Here is a 23,938-nt window from a genome sequence, read left to right as displayed (position 1 = left end):
GCGGACCGGAAGTTCCCAAGTCGAGTTTGGAAGCTTGGGCCACCCGAGTCTTGTCCGCCCGAGTTTTTCCTTTTCTCCCGCTTTTTCCACAATTTTTTCTTCTTTCCTTTCTACTCTTCTTCTCTTCTCATTCACGCAATGTGAACTGCGAATCTCGATTGCAAATGCATTCAATTCGCTCATGGGCTCTCTCCCATGGCTTGGAGGGGCTACGATACAGGTAAGAACTTTGATTCTTGTTATTTTATCTTATTCATTTCTTTTCCACCCTATCATGATGATATCTACCCTCTGCTTCAGAACCGCTGCAGTTGATGCTCTCACGAGTATATGAACGCAACGTACCTAGACTGATCGATTCAATTCAATTGCTTAACACTTGTTTCACAATTATATTTGTTTGGGACACCAAGCTGACCCATTTCAAAGTGCAGGACGCCGTTTTCAATCCCGTTTCCAGCCCATTATCCGGGCTCAACTAACAAAACAGTCTCTCCGAAATAGTAGCTCTGTTTCATCTTCGTCTCCGGAAAAGGCTTTTCAGGAACGATTGCAGCAGGTTAGGTCTGCTGTTAAGGACCCGTACCCTCGATTGGCAGTGGATCAGCGATCTTTGAGCTGTGCAGAATTTCGCTCGCGCTATGAGGGATTGGCCAACAATGATTCTGTAGAAGACACGGTCGTCATCTCTGGTAGGTCGCGCCCGTTGTCCTGGCCAACTGGCCTTTCTGTCCAATGTCCATTGTACTTAGATTAGATTAGGTAGAATACGTACCTACCGCCTCGCGGGGAGCAAATTGATTTTCTTCGATATCGTGCAAGATGGCCAAAAGATTCAAGTGATGTGCAACAAGGGTCGACTCCAGAATATCGAATCCCAAGAATTTAAAAAGTTGTATCGTCTGCTTCGTCGCGGTGACGCGTTTAGTATGTTTTTTCTTTCTATTGTTTATCTCCCCTTGCCATGCAGAATTTTCTGGGCCTGGAAGAAATCTCCAACTAAACGATTTATCTCTAGCTGTAACTGGAAACCCGCATCGTACTGCCCGTGGCGAACTTACCCTCAACGTGACGGAGTTGCCTCAATTGCTAGCGCCATGCCTACATGATGTTCCTGTTCATGATGTTTCTCATGAGATCTCGCCGTACCCCCGCCATGTCCAGTTCCTAGCTGATCCTGCGACGGCGGATATTATTCGTGCCAGATCGGTTTTGACTCAATACCTGCGTCAGTTCTTTGTGGATCGCTCTTTTATGGAAGTCAGCACACCTATCATTGGGGCTGTGGCGGGAGGTGCGATTGCCCGTCCCTTCGTGACCTCTGCAACGGAGTTTCCAGAACGCGAATTATCACTGCGTATTGCGCCGGAGCTGTGGCTGAAGCGATTGATTGTGGGTGGATTTGATAAAGTATTTGAAATTGGCCCGTCGTTTCGCAATGAAGGTATGTCTTATGCTTGCTACTGCAACGACATGAATATCACTAACTAACTACTGGTATCAGGTCTTGATAAAACCCACAATGCAGAGTTTACAACCTGCGAATTCTATCATGCCTACGCCAACCTGGAAGATCTAATGCGCACCAGTGAAGAACTTCTCTCCGGAATGGCAGCTCGCATCCACGCATTCAACAAAGATAATAATACCCTTAACCCTACTAAGGTCAACTTTGACGCACCATTCAAGCGTATCGACTTCATCACCGGCATCGAAGAAGCTATCAACCAGAAGCTGCCCGATCTGAGTGCCGCGGACGCTCTCGACCAAATCCGCTCCCTGTTCCATACTCTTTCCCTCGAGATCCCCGAAAACCCTACCCTCCCCCGTCTCCTTGATGAACTTTGCAGCGTCTACGTTGAACCGCAATGCATAGACCCGACCTTCATCATCAACTCACCTGAGTGCCTTTCTCCACTCTCCAAATCATTTACTCATCCTGTAACGGGCCAATGTGTTGCCGCGCGCGGCGAGCTCTTTATCGAGGGCAAGGAAGTGATTAATTTATATGAAGAGGAGAATTCGCCTTTTGAGCAGCGCCGCAAGTTTGAGGACCAGTTGCGATTTAGTCATGCAGTTGGTGAGACTGGCGAGATTGATGAGAGTTATCTTGAGGCTTTGGAATGGGGACTCCCTTCAACAGGAGGATGGGGATGTGGCATTGATCGCCTTGTGATGCTGTTCACGGGTGCTAAGCGCATCGGTGATGTATTGGCCTTTGGGAACTTGAGGGCTGTTACTAGACGTCCTGGAGTGACTGCGGCATAGCCTTTTTTAGCCATTGTGATAGCGTTTGTTTAGTACGATAGTCTTTAATAATGTATCAACAACATCAAACTCCACTCATCTTCATTGGCCATTATGATTTCTTTGACATACAACCAGTAATAAGTAGGCAATTGTAATTGCCCACTTGTCCACTTGCCCGATTTATCAACCCGTTGCTAGCCGTACCTTATCGGTAGCCCCCGTTAGCATGAAGCGGGGAAAAAAAAACATGGCACTTCTTCCCTAACCTCAACAACCTTGAAAATATGAGTGTCAATCAAGCAACCGTGGCCCAAGCGGTCACTGTTAGTCTCAAAGATCTTGAGAATGGTGAGAATATTTCCTGTATTCATACATTTATGCGACGACTAGCTAATTCGTAATAGGGACCGTCTCTTTCGATACCCTCACAGAGGCTTTCGGACCAGCATCCCTGGGCATTATCGTCGTGAAAGACTTGCCAGAGCACTTTGCCGAACTGCGTGCTAAGGTTCTTTCAAATGCATCTTATCTAGCAGCTCTTCCGGAAAAAGAACTAGGTATAGCCCTCTGACTCCTAGTGCTATCAATGCTGTCACTACATAGCAATCATAAAAGAAATTTAAAACTAACAAAAACTAACAATAATAGAATCCCTCGAAAGTCCCGAGTCAAAATATCTCGTAGGCTGGTCCTGTGGGAAAGAAACTCTCAAATCAGGTCACTTCGATACTCTAAAGGGCTCATACTATGTCAACTGCGCCTTCTACCAGGATCCAACACTAGCCAGCGCACCAGCAGAGGGATTCCCCGATCTACCCCAATACACAGCGCCAAATATCTGGCCAGACGCCGGAAAACTTCCAACTTTCAGATCAAGCGCCGAGGATCTCTGCTCGCTAATCATTCAAACTGCAACACTTGTAGCGCGCGCCTGTGATAAATACGCCGAGGCAAATATCGACGACTATAAGCCTGGTTATCTGCAACGAGTCGTTGAAACAAGTCTCACGACAAAGGCTCGCTTACTTCATTATTTCCCTGCTACCGAACAGGCCGAGAAACAGAATAATGATGATGATGATGATGATGATGATGATGATGACTGGTGCGCTACACATATAGATCATGGTTGCTTGACTGGTCTTACATCTGCGATGTTCCTTGATGAAGCAGCATCGCCGCCAATACTTGATTCTATCTCTACCTCTGACTCTGACTCTCTTCCCATTTTGCCTGAATTAGAGAAGTCTCCTGATCCTGCGGCTGGGCTGTATATTCGTTCGAGAACAGGTGATATTGTTAAGGTGAATATTCCGAGGGCTTGTCTTGCTTTTCAGACTGGGGAGGCGTTGCAGTTGATTACGAGGGGTAAATTCCGGGCTGTGCCGCATTTTGTTAAGGGGGCTAAGACTGTGGAGGGAAGGATTGCGAGGAATACGTTGGCTGTTTTTACGCAGCCGAATTTGGGAGAGGAGGTTCAGGCTGGTTTGACTTTTGCGGAGTTTGCGAGGGGGGTTGTGCAGAAGAATTATTAGGTTAGATTATGATCCTGTGGAAGTCTTTTTGGTTGGTATCGTTCTATTATCAGATACTGGGATGAATATCATGTAAATTCTTTCTAGATTTGGGAGAGGACATTGATCAGATATGATTAGGGGTTATGAGATACAACGCCCGCTCAATACAACGCCCGCTCAAGTTGAAAAAGATTAAAGAACTAAGTAAAATACCGAAAATTCGATTGCAGAGAAATATAGTATTCTGGGAATATGGCGAAGAATAATATATGAATAAGAGAAAAGGGAAGAGAAAAGAGAAAAGGAAGGAAGAAGCAAAATGGAGAGCGAAACATGAATGGAGGGATGATCACATTCGGCTTCTATGGATGCGGTGTATATGCTCTTCCAGATTGTCTTTCCGGTTGAAGCCTCTCTTGCAATGAAAGTACGGACACTTAAAGGCACGCGGCGTGACATGTTGAGTTTTGATATGTCTTATTAGGGAGCCCTCTGAACGAAATGTTGTAGGGGACCGGCAATCCTTCCATCCGCATTCGAAGCTCCCCGAATCGTCGTCGATGTAGCTTAAGGTCATTGTCAACAAGAATCCCCCAAATAGATAATATCAAGACTTACTGCGCTTTTCTCTGCGTATGATGGATCATTGTTGGTTCCTTCTCAGCAATACGAGCTCGCGATTTCGTGATCTTTGTTGGCGGAATGGAAAAGGCAGCTGTGGGCTGAGGGCGACTTTGCATAGAGTTCGTAATCATTGGCTGTAGAGGGCTGATTGAAGCCGAAAAAGGATTGGAACAATCAAGGATGGTATGGTGGGAGTAATCTTGGTGATCTTGTTGGATAGTAGATACTGGTTCGGTTTCTGAAGATGGCCAGGAATAATTCAAAGAAACATTTGAATTTGATTGGTCTTCGAGTGCGTCTGTAGGCAATATGCTTGACCTTGCCAGCAGATAGGGTGGAACGAACTTAGATGGAGACTGGAGATTCAAACGGTCCTCATGAATTTCATGGTTTTGCAGATTGAATTGTCCCCAGTTGTTTGAAAAGCTATCATCTTGAGACCACGCCATGATGGAACTTTTATGAAAAGTTCTTAGCCAATATGGTAGGGATGAAAGTTTGAAATAGCAAGAGGGTATACGGTAACTTCAAATGTTGAAGTGCAATGCTGAACGAGTGTAACACTCGAGGTCAATATATTGATCTAAAGAGATGTCGTCACTCAAATCTTGGAGCTGGAATTGATATTCGTAAAAGGGAGAAAGGAAGAGTCAGGAAGGATCATGAAGAAAGTCGCTTGGTAGATCGACGTGTTACCGAATTATGAATATAAAGAAATGATAATGGAGAGAAGAGGCTATGATATCCCAGAAAAAAAAGTGGGTAGATAGCTGGTTTAAGTATTGGGGAGAGAGATGACTTTAGGAAGAGAGATGGCACTTCTAAACCACCACTAACCCCTAATTATTTAACAGTCATAAAATAAAACATGGTGGAGTGGTGCAACAGCCCAAAAGACGAGGTTCGTATCAGAAACGACCGGACGGGTTTGTATGGCCAAGGATCGGCGCGAGGAATGATCACGGCCGCATGCGGTAATTGTCAGTGCTTGCCAGGTCGCAGGATGGATGGATTCGTGGTCGACGCGGCGTAATGAAGCCACCTAGCCCGGGGGAATTACAGTAATTTTGTGGGTGTCGGTCAATCACCATGTCTACTCAATGGTAAGCGAAAACGTATTCTACAAAATGTCACGAAATATGCGGCTGAATTGACGGTTTTCTTGCTGTACAACTGTTGTGAATATTACTTTGATGGATCCAGTGAACTTGCACCGTGTATGTTATTCTAAAACCTTGTAATCTTCATTTGTTTGGGACCCCAGATTTATTACAAGGAGTTGCCAAGGAAAGGAAAAAAAGAAAAAAATAGAAAGAAGAGACAGGAAGTGAAAAGAAGAGAGGAAAAATATGAAGAAGAAGAAGACCCCTTATATTCGTGGAATTTTGATACTAGCATAGGATATCTATTGGGTACTGACTTTGATTCCTAAAATTCATGTTATTGCTAGCAACAAAAATCGAGATTAGATTCTCTACAAAGGTATTACTGTGCTCGCTATCTCGACTCCCCGCAGTGACGTCCAAGCCAGAAGAATCTACTTAGCTTCAAAAAACCCGAATGGGGCAAATATACCGATCGTCTATACGATCAAATAGCATTAGAATCGAAATTGTAGATCTGATATCGCTGATTACTCTAGAATGCGTATTTCCACCTCGGTGCTCGGCAACTTAAAAGGTCGAAAGGGAAATAGGTATGGAAAACGCCCCCATTACGCTGAATTTCAAGTATTTTCATACCAGGTTTAGGCCACTGCGACGTCTTGAAAATCTCTGCGTTCTGCAGCTGCAAGCCACCGAGAATACCCAATCATCATTCGACAACATCTGAAGTTGGCTGCAGCAGGGATCGAAGTTGGATGCAGCAGGGATCGTTGGGAGTGGAAACACGGCACGCATGCCGGTCGGATCTCTGGACTCCGGAGAAATCGGCAATTCGGGATGCAGCGAGCTAAAACTCTTGGAGTAAGTCTTTGTACTGTATAGAGTCTAGCGGGAAAAACCCCCTTGGCCGTACATTAACTTTTACTGCCTAGTATACCACTAGATTTGCTGTAAGCTCTACATAGATAGAAAAACAAGTAGAAAGACAAATGGAGAAATGTCTTTGATGATAAGAATCTCGCGGGATTATACTACATCTTAGAGAATAATCAAGCCGGCTAAAGAGAACAGAAAACATTGATAGACTTCTTCCTCAAGATATTGAGTAAATTTGGTCGAGGAGGTTACAAGAGACAATGGTATAAAATTGGTTGAAGAATTCCCGAGGTCACCAAGCTTCAGATCTTATTGACTAGCAAATCATTCACTTTCGTGAAAAACAACACAAAATGCCAGTTTTTCCAAGAAACAACAATGATCCTAGAAACCGAAAAATTGATAGACCCGAAGTAACCAGGAGAATCACTTTGAAGTACCATGCCGTCCGGGTAGTAGAAGTGCTCTATTCACACTGTTAGTATGCCTAAGTCAAAGGGAAGAAAATAAATTCTCCACACGAGTCAAAAGAATGGAAGTGGGTGATTTACCGTTAGGCACAAGTTATGCACGGAGGCGTTGTTAATCATAAGCACCAACAAGGCATTTGACAGACTCCATATGAGGACCAGATTCGTGCGGAAAGTTTTGTAAGAGTCGCTCAAGTCAATCTTCTCCTGCTCGACGGGAGGCTTGAACGGTTTTAAAGCGCGCTTGACGGTCTTTTCAAATTCAGTATCTATATCCGCCTGTGGTTGATCGGCCTCCTCGACGAAATTGCTAATTGAGGGACGAGAGGAGATATGAGTCTGTGCCGAGGGAAGTGCGGACAATTGATCGGAGCCTTTGGTACCCCAAGATACATCGTGCCAGTTGCAGAAGGCATACACCATCAGCACATTGATTGAAGAGGGCATACCGAGGAAGTAGGCCCACGAAGATGTGAAAATATGCCACGGATCAGCGTAGAGGATGCTCGCAAAGATATAGATACCATATGTTGAGACCAAGGCGATCAGAACCAGGCCACTTGTTGAAGCGAAGAGCGAATTCAGAAAGCCACCCACCCCATTGCTGATGTCGAGGCTCAAGCTTCCACCGGAGAAAGCTTGTGCAACAAGATAAAATGACAGAGTCAAAATGTATAGCTGCACCAGGGCAAAATATACCAGTGCTAACAAGTATGCAAATTTCGATCTGGTGATAATAGTTAGCGGTCGTTGAGAATCAGCATGCTGCCCCTCGCTCGCCTGAGCACAACTTCTAGATCACTCACCCCTTTGGTCGATTGCCTAGTGCCAGTACATATTGCTGGATGAGGACAGCTAGATATGTGGCTTTGACTACATTGTTGAAAATTGGAGTCACCTCATTACCGAAGGGCCAGCCGTGATATTTGTTTGTCGAACTGGGAACTCCAACAATGTCCATGATTACCGAGGTTGTTAACCAGTAGGATGCTTTAGTACGGTTAGTCGCGACCTTGAGGCTATTCCATCCATGATCAACTTACCAAGAGAGAACCAAGTCATCACGAGCTGGAGGAGATTGTAGGTAAGCTGCACATGCAACCATAACAGTCTTAGGGAATTGTGACCACTTTTGTAGATCCTGGTGAAATGCATGATCGAGTAAAGACCGGCAGCAAATGAGCCATTGAGCCACCGTCGCCTTTGACCAAGAAACTCTGACGGGGCTATATCATCTCATTAGTTTTGATACACTTCTCACCTGTGTGTTTGAGGGAAGGTACTTGCCTTCCGGTACGTCGGTCTCCCCCTTTGAAGCCTTCACATAGGTCAAGTGCCAGCTAAATCCGGCTTTCGCAACAAGCTCGAAGCATAGAATCCGGTCTTCCGCAAGAAACATATTCTTCTTAAAAATATTCATACCCTCGATACCCTTCCGACCTAGCCTCGCAGACAGTGTATGATCACCATGGAAATATTGCTCTAGCGGCCGGCCCATGATAGCCCGATAACGATACGCCGAGAAGGCGCCAGGCAGAACACTCACATAGCCAAAAACGCTTTCCAAAGGCTTATCCAGGATGTTTGAAATCTTGTACTCGAAGTTTTGCGCCGCAACGATAGGATTGAGGACCTTTTCCCATCGCCGGCCAAGGAGTGCATGGATCTCTCCACATGCGCCCCCAAGATGCTTATCGTTATAGAAAGCCTCCCATAAAGCAAGCAGGGATTTGTGGCCTGGTTTGGTCCCTGCGTCGATGAGAATACACACTTCTGGATTTAGGATCCGACCGAAAGCGTTGAATAGCCATCGATGTGAATTGATCTTTTTGCTGTTCTGCTGTTTCAAGCAAAATATCATTTGGACGGGCGATAGATTATGGATAGACTCATCGCCCATGTGCGGTCGGATAAGCTCTTGTGATGGAGTGACAGACAGCTGTGTTGTATACTCAAACTAGAAAATTGTCAGTCTTTAAGTAATATAACCATGCTTATAATAACCCAAGATTAGGGAGTTCTAGACGAACGATATGGGCCACTGTCCCCCTGCCATCAATATCTCCCTTCATTATTCCATCCTGGTAGATGCCCACAGTAGCCAAAACGTCCAATGTGTCTTTATCACATGGGCCGATCCCATCAAAAACCAAACATACGACAATCTTTTGCCATGCAGGACCCCCCTTATTCCAGAACTGAGTCTTCTTCAGATTGACGATGTCGCGAACATTTTGCATGACCCCGTGTAGTGTCCGAGCGGTAAGCACTTTGTCTTCGTTGTAATAGGTAATGGCTATCAGGAGCTCGGTATACCGATTATACATAGCCGCTCGGAGATTGTAGCCTTTGTTAAGAGTAAATTCATCAGGATCGCAAGTTGCGGCCGTATCTGGAGTGTATCAGTATGGGCCAGTAAATCTAACCTCGATCCTCTATATAAGACTGACAACGAAGATGAGTAAATTCTTCCGGTGAACTTCCTGAGTCATTTAAATACTGCGGCTCGATTGCGTTTTGGATCGCGCTGGGAACTGGATATTCCACGCTCAAGACTGTACCACGAATCAAGTTGATTTTGCGGGTTGGATACCGTCGAAGCCGACTGGCACCAATTGTTTGTCGCTGTAGCCATCCTTGAGATATTGTGTCTTGCGTATCTCTAGAGCGTGGAACGGAGATTCTAGAATTACTTGGATGGAGGCCATCCGCATGATTCAGAAGAGATTTGCTGGAGTCCGTCTCTGGGTATTGCTCAACAGTTCGATAAACTTGAGGAGGCTTTAGAGATGTAGTGTTGACTGTCGAGTTGTACAATGGAATTTCGTGAAGATGCGAGGACCCGGTCAATTCCTGTTCTTGCTGTGAGACCACATGTCAGAAAATGTGCTTCAGCCAAGACTTTAATTGTATGGGTGTTGCCTGAAATTTCGATGAGGAAGGAGGCAAAGTTTCACTCACCGGAACATAATCATCCTCATGACCAGGAGATACAAGATTCGAATGAGTGTCCCTTGAACCTGGATACAGGGAGAGAGGATAAGTGAGATCTGGATCTTGATCCATCTTCAGCCCAGCAGTATGTTCATTAGAAAGGGGAAGTTATTTGAAGAGAATGATGAAAGAATGATAAAATACAGGTGAGGGTAGATATATGAAAATGACAAGTTGATGAGAGCCTGAGAGATGTGAGGTGCCTGGCTTGGTAGCTCAGATGATTCAGGCGCCCTGGAACGGCAACATGCATGATCATTCGAGCTCTAGCCGGTCCCTTTTCAAAGCATGTATCTTACGAACAGGGAATAATGGGCTTTACTTCCATGTACTCGGCGATCCTGCATTTCTCTACCATGAGAGACGCTTCATTGGTCAATGAAGGCACCGCTATCGTACCCAGCCAGTCAACGATGACCTGATCCACTCTTGATTTATGCTGGTAGCCCCAGGTGGTCATTCGAGAGTTTCGATTCCCAGTCTACATTTTGGCAACTGATGCCATAAGCTACGACACACAGCTACAAGCGAGCCATACAAGAGCACATTCGGCGAGTGTGACCTCAATGGGGTCCAACCATCTGGGTAATAAGAAGAAATCCGACTGTATGTGGATGGAACGCGCAAGAGAGTCCTGAGTGGCTGTAGAAGTTGTACCAGTCCAATGCTTCAAGTTTACATGACATTATTAGTTGACATATTATTGGTTGCGAATAAATGGAAGCTCTCTCTGGATGCACATGCATGAATTATAGTTAGAAGAACCGCTGTTTAAGTTACCATATTAAACCTTGGCTGAGCCAGGCCCTGCTGAATAGCATACCCTTCATCCCGAATCAAATAGACCAAGTGCCCCTTAGATAGGAATCATGAATCTGTACGAAGATAACAAGGAATATTGGTAGACCCATACCGAAGTATCTTGAATAACGAATTGCGAAAAATGGTATACCATATAGTCCAAGCACAGTGGTCTCATGAGGGAGCAAGAATAGCCCCGAATGGAGGTTCTGGGGTAAACAGCAAAGTACCATCAAGACGGAGGTCACGATCCCAATTTCTTCACTGTATGGTTGCGAGGTTTGGCTCCGTGTAAAGCTCAGGAGGTAGACGGCAGCGAAGAGGATTCGAGCTATTATTGAGTGAACTGAACTAGGCTGTGCGTATCCGATTGCACCTCCAGATACAAGAGTGATTGAAATGGCCAGGGCTGTATTTGATGGGATATCGAATGGCTTTAGTTCACCCGTGCGTATATAGCCAGTTGCAAATGTGACCACGATGACGGTCGTGAGATGGATCGTCCATCTTAGAGAATGGGGTCGGTCTGGTAACTGGAGACCTTGTGTTACCTGTTGTAATCAGTTTAGCTTCTTTTCAGGATATTACTATATTTGAGATGAAACCACTCACCATGTTCTTCTTCTTCTTCTTTGCTGTGTTATTTGTAAAAGAGCATTTAGCAAGTGATATTCAGTCGGTTGCAGATATTTGAATGCCTTGACTGCTGGGGGCCTAACTTTGGATACGTCACATCTGCTCTGTAGTGATTGATTGTGTTGAAGCCCTTACCCCGCATCTGGGTGGGCCATGATGGGGCTCTGTGCGAAAATGAGAGAGATTCATCATAGAAGGACCCCGGGCTACATAAGCGAACGTATATTCATAAAATTCAAATATAGTCAAATTAAGTGCTTTCCTCTCTTTATCGTCTGATATGACTAAAACCTTTCGGGGGGTATATTGCCAGTTTGTTCTTTTACAAATGATGTAGCATCGTTTTACTAGTTCGGACTCGTGCCATTCAAGTTGTTTGTAAGGATATGTCAGAAGTGATTTAATATAGAAAATTCAAGATAGTATGAAGCCAAAACAGCTAGACAATACGGCTCTAGTCGACAATTTCGTGTATTTGGTCATTCATAGACCTCTAGGCCAGCCTCACGTCCGGCAAGAGCAAATGCCGGAAGAGCAGAAAACCAACCTGCGCGTGGCGTACCAACACTTTTGTAAGTGAACTCTGCATCTTCATCATCAATCACTGTGACTTTAATCCCACGCCCAGTAGCAGCGGCGTCCGCGAGAAGTTGAACGCGGCAACAGTTTTCAAGGGTGTTAAACCAGAAAATACAGCCCTCGATGGTTTGACCAACGGTCAAGATACCATGATTTTGTAGAATTATGGCTTTTCTATCACCAAGCGCTTTCGCAATAGTGTGGCCCTCCTCCTTTGCCAGGACAACGCCTTGTGATTTATAAACGACATGATCTTTGTAAAACGCACAGGAATCCTGAGTAGATATATCTATTTCCTGACCAAGTGTGCTGAAGGATCGACCATAAATGGAGTGCGAATGCGCTGCACACAAAACATCCGGTCGAGCTTCGTGTATAGCAGAATGAATCATAAATGCCGCAATATTCAGTAATCGATTATTGCCACCGTCAATAACGGTCCCAGCATGGTCCACCAGAATCAGATCAGACTTCCTAATGTGGGAAAACGGCATGCCAAATGGGTTGACCCAGAAGTGATCCGGTTTGACGGGATCGCGGAGAGTGATATGGCCAGCAACACCTTCATCGTATCCGTTTCGTCCGAAAACGCGGAAGGCTAGGGCTAGGCGACCTTTGAGGTATTCGCGCTCTTCATGCTTGTCGCTGAAAGTTGGCGGTCTAGGAAGTTTCTGAAGGCTGACTTGGACTCCACGGGTAGTGGCTGTAGCTCCTCCGTCTCCATGATCTACATCGTTGAACTGGATGGCCTGATTGGGCTCCGTCACAGGGGCTGTTGACAGCGAAGGCGCCATTATCGCGATGAAAGATTAAGGATATCTTTTGAGATCTCAGGCTGTACTTAGGAATTTATTTTCTTGATATCAAGAAAAGATGGAACACTGCACCTATCCCTGTGCCTGAGTGGAGCTGAGTTATAAATGACAAGAAGTGATTATTTCTAGATATGCCCCTCCTATTATGAATCTTGTCTCCGAGGCATGGACCTCGGCAATGACAAATAAGGAAGTGCTCAGACATCAGATTGGAGACTGACAGTCCATGGGCTTAGACCTCATACAAGAGTTTGCTACACGAGCCGATCATCCGACAGCGATAATGTGATCCCCGCAATCATTTTTACTGCATTGATTTGTGGTGCCCCATACTGAATTTCACTATCGGCTATGAATATCTGTTTTCACCCTAATTTCACCCCGAACGAAAACCAATGGGCGTTGCTTAATTGCAAATGATCTTCTACTCAGCAATTCCAGATCGGAATTAAAATTTAGCCCAATGCAGCATGCGCGGGGTGTAGGCGGGGTGTAGGCGGGGTATGGCAAGCAATGCAGGCTTTCAGGAAACACAACCTGGTTTATCGCAATGAAGTCCGAACAGTCGTCTGGGCTTTTTGAGCGGGGTGAGTAGATATTATGTGGGGCTACGGTTTTCCAAGGTTCTCTTCGGAAAATGCAGAGTATTTCCTTTTCTGCATCTTATATTCTTGACCTCTAGCCTTTTGAAAGCCGTCTCCTTCTTGGGGTAAATACGGTGGCCATCAGGAAACATACGAAGTTACTGGATTTTATCATGTTCACTCCGCGTCTCAAATGATCTTCCTACCCCCAAAGTAGATCCATTTCTACGATCTTCACAGTTTAAGCAAAGGGGGTGCCCAAGAGCTCCTACTGTGAGCCCCAGCCTCTTTTCGTCTCTTAAAAGTGGTTGTTCGTTTAGAATTAGGCAACCGAAGCCCGAATGTGGCTCTGGATTTTTTCCTTCTAACGCTATGTCCAAACTCATCTAATTGAGACACACTCTCCTTGTTATAGCCAATGATATTTCGCGAACGATATTATCGAGTTCTCTTTCAACTTTCTACCCTATGATCATTCATATTGCTGATAAATATCGAAATTAGAGCGCTATTATCTCTGGAAATTTTGGTTATAATTTCCGTAAAAAGCACAGGGTGCTAGTTTTGCTGAGGGTTTCTTCTTTAAGGACTCTGTACAAGTCGGATGCCTGAGCGTTCCATACTAATATTACGTCTGAGATGCCTGGGATACTATGGTAAAGCCCTGTTTTTGCGACATTATGTTTAATATATTTGTACCAAAACGCGTGAAGAGGCTAGAGAAGAAAGTAACACCACGCTTTGAAGTAATAAGCGGATGAAAATGTTATATTTTCCTGACAAAAAGAAATATCCGCCATCAACCTCATCACGCTTCGTATGTGGTAGCAAGTTCAATCTCTTGATGAACTTTTGTATCTGGGAGGAAGTCCCGAATGCATTTCCATTTGGCTGCTGAATTGAAGTAGTCGAATGAGCCATAATTTGCTGGGAAGCTTGATTTGACCCACAAAGGGAGGAGTTCCCCTTCCGGAGCCGATATAGCAGTGATTTGTGGCTTTTGAACAATGTTCTGGGCCCGCAAGGGTGTATGAATGATGAGGCGAGGCTGCTTTTGACGGATCGTTTCTTTCTCTATGTCCAACGTCTTTCCTTTGTCATGATCGTCCATAATTTTGTGTCCAAGCACCGACTCCATTAGGTCCTTTCGGGTAATGATGCCTAGGACTTGATTTCTTTCTTTTTGGCCCACAAGAAACATTGTATATTTCTTTTCTTGGAAAATCTTCAAAAGATTCAACGAAGTAGTCCTGGCATGTATAACCGGGATGGGGGTCCAGTCGAAGTTGTAAACCCGGCGACAGGATTTTGGGTTGTATTTTAACAAGAGTTTTGTGGAAAGTACTCCGATGATATCCTCGTGATTTCCGGGCGCATGTACTGGGATTTGGGAATATCCTTCCACTTTTATACGATTGATTGTATATGAGTTCACGACGGAATCTGCGGGAAGAGAGAAGACATCGTTTACAGGCGTCATGATGCTTGTCGCTACCTTATCCATCAGACCAAGAGCACCATGGAGCATTCTCACTTCGTCTTCGTGAAGGCATTCTTCTGGCTTTCCCAGTCGCTGATGAAGCGAGAAGAGAGTCAACAATTCGCTCCTTTTGTAGCTTTTCAAGTGGCAATCGCCAACAAGGCCATCTAATAGCTTTCCGATTGGCCATGCAAGCGGTGCAAGGAGGTACATGGACACTGATACGAAAGGACCCATATATGCCCCGATGCTGAGAGCGTGGCGAGCGCAAATGGATTGCGGGATGATTTCGCTGAATATCACAATCAAAATAGTACTGCCGAGTACTGCTGATAGCCCGCCACCGACGACTTGATCTAGTATAACAGGCAAAGCTTCACTGGCGATAGAGTTTCCCAGTAGAAGCGTTACCAAAAGCCAATGCTTCCCCTTCGCCAGAAGGGCGATCACTTTTTGCGCGTTTTCCCGATCGACAGCGTCGCCGGAAAATGTGATCACTCGGAGAGAGAGTTCATCTTGAGTCATCAAAGCGATTGTGAGACCTGCGAATGCCCCACTTATAAGGACAAGTGTGGCTGAAAGGCATAAGTTGAGCCATAGGTCTATGTCTGCCATATGCGTTTGTCTTCTTCGATGAACAAGAAGCGTAGCGGTAGTCACATTCGGGCGTTGGAATTGTCACTTAAATTGAGATTGAGAAAAATCCATTAGACAAACTGCCAGTCCTAACATGTGGAAAACAATCAAATGCCGTTCTCCACGGTGGCGATCGCTGGAATGCCATCGTGCTAATTCTACCGAGGGCTAACCAGTTGAGGTTAGATAGTTTAGATTCGAAAAGAATATGAAACCGTATGAAGCAAGTGATCTCATGTCGAGATAGATTCATAGCCCTGGCCGGCATAGAAAGTCTTCCGTGTGGATCGTCCCTTTTCGTGCTCGTTTTCGTCGGCGCATAACGTCCGCTGGCTCACGTTGCTGAAAGTCAATGATAGCCAAGAGAAATGCCACGGGGTGTTACAGTCAGCGCTGAATGGTTCACGGCTCGGGAGATGTGGATATCTGTGGGGATAATGGAGTGCGGATAATAGTGTGACCGGGTTACGACCTCTATAGTGTTCGTTGTGGCCCAGATTTTTGATCCGTGTCAAGATCCACCCATTCCGAGCAACAACTAGGGCTCCGGTATTCGCAATGCCAAGGGACTGCAGACACGTAATTTGAATATGCAGTGCGAAGAGATGCTATATTGTTCAATCCATCTGATCGACAAGGGGCCTCAGGAGAGAGAGACTGGATTGAAAAGACAGAAAGCGTAAAGTTGTGAGGTATTACAAGGTACATGTCACGGTAATATCTCCAATCAAACCGACATCTACAACTCCCGAGGTCTCTTTGGAAAATCCCCTTGCAGAGGCCGAGGCTCTCGACCAACGACAAGTGGCATATTGCGCAGGTGCTACATTTGAAATGTCTTTATACCTTACAGGTTATACCAGGAAACAAATCCACAACACTAGCTCAAGTCACTCATCTAACAACCCCCTGGGCAAAGAGAGTGGATGGCTTTCGCTCGATTTTCGCTGCCGAGGTGTCCACCATTCTGAGCTTGGCCCCAGGCTTTCCAATTATTAATATCAACATGAAATTCTTCAGTATCGTCTATGACTGGTACATGTTCCCCAATCGTTGTGTGCTTTTCCAATTTCAAAATAATTCAAAAACCTCTTATAGTTTAGAAAGTAGAATGGAATTAATTTAATACATGCACTTCACCCTACTGATCAACATACATTATGAAACCCCTCGGAGATGCCCCACTATGAAAAGTCTCGTCGGAGTAAAGCCTGCGGAGCAAGGTCAGAGTAAGAAGCACCAATGACTCTGCTCTTCAAAATTAGAAAGTGTCACGTTGAATGCACAAGTGGAAGTCTCGGTAGAAGGATCAGGCGAGTTCTTCTCAGCCCATCAGCTCTTATTTGACAAGTCGATTTTTTGAAGTCGGGCTACAAATCTCGCATATCCCACTGCGACTTTTTCAAACCATATATCCGTGACAATAAAGTAGTCCATAACATTGAAACTAAGTGGCAGTGTGCATCTTAGAAGAGTCTTTTGATCCCCTAGATGGTTATATTAACACGATAGTAAGTACCTAGTTCGGATCTGGGGCCATTTTGATCCATACCGATAATAACTCCTGCGGGGACTCGCTGGTCTCGGGAACCCACCCATGCTCGTACATACATATTACTGGCCTCATTCTGATTACCATTCATTGTATATTTTCCCCTTCCAACGATCTTGAATTGGCCGCCACTAATAATCTATATGATTAGTGGAGCATTTTGATGGACAGGGCTGAGTTGCCAGCGTATTGTAAACTTACGCTGATTGTATGATAACTTCTTCATCTAAATGTTGACAAGCATCATATTTATCTATTAATATACCACGGACTGTCTGTTTCGTGGTGTGGGTGATTTGCAAATAGCCGCTGCCAAACCATGGAAGTGTCTCGCAAAGATCGGACCGAGTCTTATAAATAGTCAGTACTACAGCATAAATATAGTATTATAGAATGCTCAATGCTTACCTGTGCCCAAGCAGGAGGCGCACCGGCACATTCTATCGGTCCTCTTCTTGAAGGATCAATCTCGTCAGCATTGACGAGCTTTCTGATCTCTGGCTCCGAAGACCCTTCGTCGTCAGCACTACTGCTCTTTCACTTCGAAGACTTTTTGTTAATGTCCATCTGATTCATCTCGTCCGTCTGATTTATCTGATCCGTCTGATCCATTTGATCCATCTCACTTGCGCGATTTGAAAGCTTTGATCTACTATCCACTTATCAACTAAACATGAGCTGACTGAATATGTCAATTCAAATCGGTGAGTATTCTATTTATTAAAATAACGATTAGGTAGATATATATGATAGAGGTACTATGTCAATTTATAGATTGAGGTGGATGATACGCTAGGCCATTGTACAAAGCCACGCTGAAACAGGGAATATTTTTTTTTCATCGTTCCCGAAATAGGCGAAGCCTTCAGATCACCATTGCCCATGAAAGAGAACGGACAAATACCACATAATATCTATGGAACTGTCTCAAAGAGACCCATACCTCTGATTTTTACAGTACACAGAAGCCTCAATATTCCTTCGTCGCCAGATGAATTGAATTACCTATCAGAGACAAACATTGAATAGGATACCTTACCTACGGCCATACGCCAAAGAAATCAATACATCTCAAACTGATTCCAAAACCCTCGAGATGAAGAGGTTAATGCGGCTTTTGTTCATTCGTGAAATGATTTCCAAACCCCTGCTATGAACTCGGCAGTCATCTTGGTAGCATTCCCTGGGTATTGTACGAGAACTCATTGACTCGGTTTATAATGCGACATGAGCTAGTAGAATGAGCAGAATGAATGACCTATAGACAGCTCTTGATCGTAAATGTAAAGTTGTTGGTGTTGAATCGCTTCAGTCTTTCTCTTTTTTGTCACCAGGGCAGCCATCGGCTACAGTCTGTAAGTTACTTTTTCCGATACTAAAGATTTACCCCTCTAAATGCTCTAACTGAGAGAATCACGGAGAAAATGCTGGTGCTCGCATAAATGAACAGAGACAGTGCTCTAGGAAATGAGAAAAATTGCCACGCCGCTGCTTTACGATCAATGATTCGGCATCAGGGGAGGAGTCAATATTCTCTTGCTAGCTAGCCCTCTGACTGCTGCATCTTTCGGAAGCCTTGTATCTGCTGGATGGCATTTTGCAATATAAATAATGGGGAGGTATTGCATACAGAAAAAAAGATTATAAAGAACGAATGGTTAGTGTAATGGAAGTTACATCTTGAGGCTCGGGTATACCAGAACGAACCGTGTGCGCTTTGCTTGCAACGTAACTGCCAAATTACCTTATTTTATCAGAACACCCACCCCCCCGGATCAGGTTTATAAGATTGTAACAGCCCTTTTGGCTTCTTAAGATAGAGCTTTAAGTACAGGGAGTAAATAAAAGAATGAAGTATGCTGTGATGGTCACAACGAGAAGTTGAGCTTTATGAGGCGAGTCTGAAGATGACGTTTGCCAATATACAGTCACATACGTCGCATCAGTTGGTTGTGCTTATTTGAATAAACTATTTTATATGCATGGCTCTGTATTTAGGATCGAGAGGCATATTTTTCCAGAATTGAAAGTTGTCTGATGTTGCGTAAGTTGGCAAATCGGATCCGTGTTAGTAGTCTCCAGGAAGGAGCCAGAAAATTCCCGACGGGCAACAAAGTGACATTTCAATGTTTGTTAAAGGGGTAAGCTGGACTCAAATCTTAGTGATGCGCTACTGTAAAGTAATGGGTATTTCGAATATTTCGTCGGCGGGACTTGTTTGGTAGCTTCAAAAGCTAAAGTACAGTCTAGGCAGAATCAGTCATTTTTTACGAGAGGCAGAGGTGTCAGCCTCACAGAATAGCACGCGATCGGACTGTGAAGGACATAATGACGAAATGAGACACTCAAAATCGTTATTATTTCAACTTTCTTTCCAACCTTCTTTGCTCCGGGAATTCATTTTCTCGCTATTCCTCAGTAGCTCGACACGTCACGCAGGATATTGTTGACACATACACAACATAGGAGTCTTTCACCAAAATAAGGAACAAAAGCTGAAAATAGAAGGAAATTTTTATGCGCTGCAGGAATATCGCGTATATTCGACTGCATCGTAACTTGGGACCATCGTGCCAGCTGCAGACCCACGATCCAATTGTGATTCCTGAAGCTTTCCACAAAGCCCCGCGCCCAACTAGATTGCCAGACATTAATAGAGCTGTTCTACAGAGAATTCATTCGCTATTTATTCTGGTTCGCGAAGGAATTGAAGTTGTCTCCAGGACCCTGATCTTGACGTGGTCATCATCCATAGCCTATGTAACCTCGAGTGCGCAATCTTCTTAACTAAGTGGTTACAACGAATTCAAGGTGTCCAAGGTCTTCATTCAGAAAAAAAAAAAGGTTGATGAGCACGGTTAAAAGTATTATTGCTGAAACAAAGCTTGTGCATGTTGTACACAAAGCTCCCAATGAGGTACTGCGAACGAAGCAACTAGTTGTGGCCGTCATAGGATTACTTGCCGAGACACTCAAAGGAAGCCATGTCTTTGAGCTGGCCGATATCTTCTACAAAAGCCTGGAATCTTACGCGAATATGATATATTCTACTTGGGACATAACCCGTCCCAATGGCATTCACAGCCCTCAGAGGCTACGTCTTCACTGGTCTGTGACAGCTACAGGGGAGCATAGCGGCCAGCAGGAAATGTCACCCATGGCCCTATATTAACTTTTAGTACACCGCTATGTGTACTGTAGGCTCTACACAGACAGAAGAACAAGTAGATATACCAGTAGAAAGACCAATAGAGAGACATCTTATATAAATACGTACTTTGTATTATACTAATCAGCTTGTTTCAAACGAAAACGAAAGAATATAGTGAGTATCTATGTTAATTTGAACCGGCTCACCACGTCACTCAACAAAGGCCAGTAAATTTAAAGCCAGGTAAGCTGGTCTCCGTTATGACTTAGGAGCAGACCGCTATCCTTGGCATCCAGGTGCTCAATCACTCGAAGACATTTTCCAACACTCTCTTCAGGTAAAATTTGCGCCTTGCATTCAGGTTCCCATAACTGGAATTGCTTCAGCATCGCTTCGTCTGCTTGAACCACTTCAGCGGGCTTCTCTCCTACAATGTTGTCAGTATCGAAATTGTTCATTCTGAGACAAAGAGAGCTTACCTTCCCATGTGTCTACCCATCCAGGGCTTAGCGCCAACACCTTGATACCTTTCGGCGCAAGTTCTGCTGCGTATTTGGCGACCTGAACATTCATTCCAGCTTTCGTGACAGAGTATGCAACAGCATAGCTGACTCCAGTCTTATTGATAAAAGTTACATCAGCCATAGCAGTGGATATGTGTACGATCTTCTTCTGGGTTCCCTTCTCGACCAAGGGCAAGAAGGCATTTGTCGTCCATAGGCCGCCGTAGATACCGGTACTGAATGATGGTTCAAAGATTTCCCGGATAGCCTGAGCATCAAATGGTAGCTGGGACGGGTTGTAGCCCATGCTGGCCATGTCAACGGCGTTGGAGTTGTGGATAAGCACATCTAGTTTACCATCTGTGATAGCGGCGGCGGCTGAGGCTGCCTCAAGAATGGATTTTGGGTCCGTGACATCGCCCTTGATGACGTGCAAGTTTGGATGTTTAGATGCCAGCTCAGAAATGTCGCGTGATGCGGGGTTTCGCACGATAGCCAGGACTGTGTTGGCCTCATCGGCAACGAGTTGACGGACGAATTCTTGGCCAATACCCTTGGAGGCTCCGGTGATGGCGTATGAAGACATATTTGTTGTTATTTGAGATAGATAGACTATGGTCCAGTTGATGTGGATTTATTGACTGATTGATTGTTGATTTAGTTTCGATGTTTGTTCACTTGAGCTACCTTTATACTTCCCTCTATACTAGAAACCAGCGGATTACCAATCGGTCCAACCGGACGATCCGTTCCATCCGACCCAACTGATTAGCAATCCGTGGCCACTTCCATGCAAACCAACCGGGTGTTCCGTTTCCCCCGCAAACCCATTTGAGCGATAATGAGCGACACAGCATCTACTGTCAAGAGAAGGGCATGTGTGGTGTGCACGGCCGCCAAAGCAAAATGCACGCCGCACAGCCTGAACCTGTGCCGGAGATGCGCCCGCCTGGGGAAAGATTGCACATACCTTGACCTTCCACAGACGAAGCGTAAGCACAGGACAGGACCGAGGTGAGCATACCAAACAGATAGTTGTCCTTGATATTGATTATGGATATAGCCGCGTGGAGTTGCTAGAGAAGAAAATCGACCAGCTGAACTCACAACTCGCTGTCTTCTCCCGACCGACCGACCAGCTATCGCCTGGTATTTCCAATGAACTCACCAATGACTTGAATTCCCCAACAAATAATCCAGACTCATCTCGTTCTTCGCAGCTCGACCCAGAAGACATCTCCGCGATGCTAGATGCTGCGAATGAACCATCTCACGGTCGCGATCCGCCGACCAGATCTGCCCTGGAGGGCCAGCCGTCAATCGTTGATCGAGGCCTTTTGAGTGAAGCTGAGGCTGACTACTTCCTTAAAATATTCCAGCTGGAATTAGTCCCTAGGTTTCCCTTTGTGTTGCTTGCACAAGGTGAAACAGTTAATCGCCTAATGAACCAACAGCCTTTTCTATTTTTGTCCATTGTGTCCGCGACCATGCGCAGTGGGCACCCTCTGCGTACGACTGTCGCGGAGGAGATCATGAAGCATGTCACTATGAGAGTTGTGGTACAATCGGAGAGGAATCTCGAATTGCTTCAAGGTCTCTTAGTCTGCAGCGCATGGTATTCGTATCCCGGCGAGAAACACCACCCCCGGCTTTTACTGTTGGTTCAGTTTTGTGTTTCCATATTATATGATTTGGGCCTCCACAAGAAACCTAATTTAAAGTCTGATGAGCGCCAGGCCCTGCTTGGTACTTATTGGCTGTCAGTCGGGTAAGATTCTCGTTTCTAGGGGATGGAGTTTCGGCTAATCATGGATCAGTCTCTACGGTACGCTCGGTCGGCCAATTACTATGAAGCACGATGCTCAAATCAACCAATGCCTTGATAGTATCAGGTCTACTGAGCATTTTTCAGACCGTTGGATTGCACCATTTATTCACCTCCAGTCCTTTTTGGCAACAATGGATGAAGTCTACGCCTTAATGCAAGCAAGTGGCGGAAAAACACTCGTACAACTTACACACGATTCTCTGCAGCGACAGTTTGATATTGTGAAGGTGCGCGTAGAACAAGATCTTGAAAGCTGCCCGTCGTCAACAGGTTCGTTTTGAATATACCTTCATTAATGATGATTCACTGACCGTTTTAGGGAATGCAATACGTGTTGAAATCAAATACGTGGAACTGCGCCTCGAAGAGTTATCGCTCCATGAGCAAATGTGGATTGCAGAACCCGACTGTGCAGTTCGAATATCAATGCTGATGGCTGTTATTCAACAGAGTAAGGAGCTCATTCACACTATCATAAGGCTGCCAGCGTCGGATATCTCCCGAATAACTATACCTGCATGTGCACACATATGCGCCGCCGTTGGTTATATGCCCTCTGCGGTATTAATCCTTCTCAATCTAATTATTGGCACATCTGACCCTGGCGTGGAATCTCAGATGAAGGATGTTGTTGATTTAGCAGACTATTCAAACCTGCTTACAGAACTTACAAATGCGATGGAGGCACAATTCGATGGGGTGTCTGCCGAGAACAAAGAGACGGATGTTGTTGGTAGCCTTTGCTCTAAAATGCGACTTCTGTCACGTTGCTACCCATATCAAATCAGAGCGGTTGCTCGGAGCGCGCCGCGACAGACCGCAAGGGACGATACTACAATGATGACAGTTGATTCCAGTCATGATCCCATAGAATCTCAAGCGTCAAGTTGGCCATCCATATACAGCGATCTGGAAGACATTTTTTCGATCGATGATATAGATTGGGATTCTCTGTTGAGCAATTTTACTGGTTTTACCTAGAAGAGCGCATATGCTGTCTTTGAACTGTGATTAAGGTATCTTGATGATGAATGCTCAGAACTGCTACGAGCAACCGCTTGTATATTTTATACCCAGAAAGAATAATCAAGGGAATCAAACTTGAAACACATACTATCAATTGGAGCAAAGGATAATACCTACATCTGGCAGACGTAGGACCTTTGAAATGTTTGCTGAGTCTAAGTATGGCATGGAAATGCATCTGTCTCATATAACCGAAGTTTTCGCAAGTATGGTCTCCAAAGTATGTTAGTCTGTTAGTGACATTGAGAATCAGCACCAACAAAGCATATCTATCGCATATCTAGCATATGAACGATCGGGCCCGACGGGCGGAACGGATGCTCCGGTGCCGACCGGGAGTTTTAAGGAACGGAAACTCCGCTTCGAAATTTGGTTCTACTCGTTCGATCATGCAAACATGCATTTTTGTACCTTATACCGTGCCTTTTCGAGGCGCTAGTGACTCTCCTATTCAGTTGATAAAATGGCGTTGGCCTATGCCCTTAGCACTTTCTCGGTATTATTATTGGT

The 23,938-nt window shown here is 45.0% G+C and overlaps 7 protein-coding genes across 7 annotated transcripts; 3 read left to right on the top strand and 4 right to left on the bottom strand.

The window, feature by feature from the left end:
- Positions 1-842: 842 nt before the first annotated feature.
- N7478_004178 (uncharacterized protein) lies at positions 843-2,268 on the top strand (the record flags this gene model as incomplete). The annotated part of the gene is made up of 3 exons (XM_056920392.1): positions 843-927; positions 1,019-1,444; positions 1,505-2,268. The coding sequence occupies 3 exons, from the start codon at positions 843-845 to the stop codon at positions 2,266-2,268; spliced, it is 1,275 nt and encodes a 424-aa protein (XP_056778429.1).
- Positions 2,269-2,534: 266 nt separating this feature from the next.
- Positions 2,535-3,785, top strand: N7478_004177 (uncharacterized protein; the record flags this gene model as incomplete). The annotated part of the gene is made up of 3 exons (XM_056920391.1): positions 2,535-2,598; positions 2,655-2,807; positions 2,899-3,785. The coding sequence occupies 3 exons, from the start codon at positions 2,535-2,537 to the stop codon at positions 3,783-3,785; spliced, it is 1,104 nt and encodes a 367-aa protein (XP_056778428.1).
- Positions 3,786-6,839: 3,054 nt separating this feature from the next.
- On the bottom strand, positions 6,840-9,909 carry N7478_004176 (chitin synthase; the record flags this gene model as incomplete). The annotated part of the gene is made up of 8 exons (XM_056920390.1): positions 6,840-6,848; positions 6,925-7,570; positions 7,650-7,781; positions 7,887-7,984; positions 8,105-8,800; positions 8,874-9,235; positions 9,270-9,705; positions 9,805-9,909. The coding sequence occupies 8 exons, from the start codon at positions 9,907-9,909 to the stop codon at positions 6,840-6,842; spliced, it is 2,484 nt and encodes an 827-aa protein (XP_056778427.1).
- Positions 9,910-11,753: 1,844 nt separating this feature from the next.
- On the bottom strand, positions 11,754-12,647 carry N7478_004175 (uncharacterized protein; the record flags this gene model as incomplete). Its single annotated transcript, XM_056920389.1, has 1 exon — positions 11,754-12,647. One exon carries the CDS (start codon positions 12,645-12,647, stop codon positions 11,754-11,756), a length of 894 nt encoding a protein of 297 aa, XP_056778426.1.
- Positions 12,648-14,060: 1,413 nt separating this feature from the next.
- N7478_004174 (uncharacterized protein) lies at positions 14,061-15,347 on the bottom strand (the record flags this gene model as incomplete). The annotated part of the gene is made up of 1 exon (XM_056920388.1): positions 14,061-15,347. One exon carries the CDS (start codon positions 15,345-15,347, stop codon positions 14,061-14,063), a length of 1,287 nt encoding a protein of 428 aa, XP_056778425.1.
- A 4,957-nt stretch (positions 15,348-20,304) lies between these two features.
- N7478_004173 (SDR family oxidoreductase) lies at positions 20,305-21,160 on the bottom strand (the record flags this gene model as incomplete). Its single annotated transcript, XM_056920387.1, has 2 exons — positions 20,305-20,498; positions 20,551-21,160. 2 exons carry the CDS (start codon positions 21,158-21,160, stop codon positions 20,305-20,307), a joined length of 804 nt encoding a protein of 267 aa, XP_056778424.1.
- A 255-nt stretch (positions 21,161-21,415) lies between these two features.
- Positions 21,416-23,253, top strand: N7478_004172 (uncharacterized protein; the record flags this gene model as incomplete). The annotated part of the gene is made up of 5 exons (XM_056920386.1): positions 21,416-21,588; positions 21,638-22,342; positions 22,392-22,672; positions 22,722-23,131; positions 23,191-23,253. The coding sequence occupies 5 exons, from the start codon at positions 21,416-21,418 to the stop codon at positions 23,251-23,253; spliced, it is 1,632 nt and encodes a 543-aa protein (XP_056778423.1).
- Between the last annotated feature and the right edge of the window lie 685 nt (positions 23,254-23,938).

Source organism: Penicillium angulare, assembly GCF_028827245.1.
Source record: "Penicillium angulare strain IBT 27051 chromosome Unknown utg000004l_segment0_segment0, whole genome shotgun sequence".
Lineage (NCBI taxonomy): Eukaryota > Fungi > Ascomycota > Eurotiomycetes > Eurotiales > Aspergillaceae > Penicillium > Penicillium angulare.
This window is presented reverse-complemented; position numbering and strand designations above follow the sequence as displayed.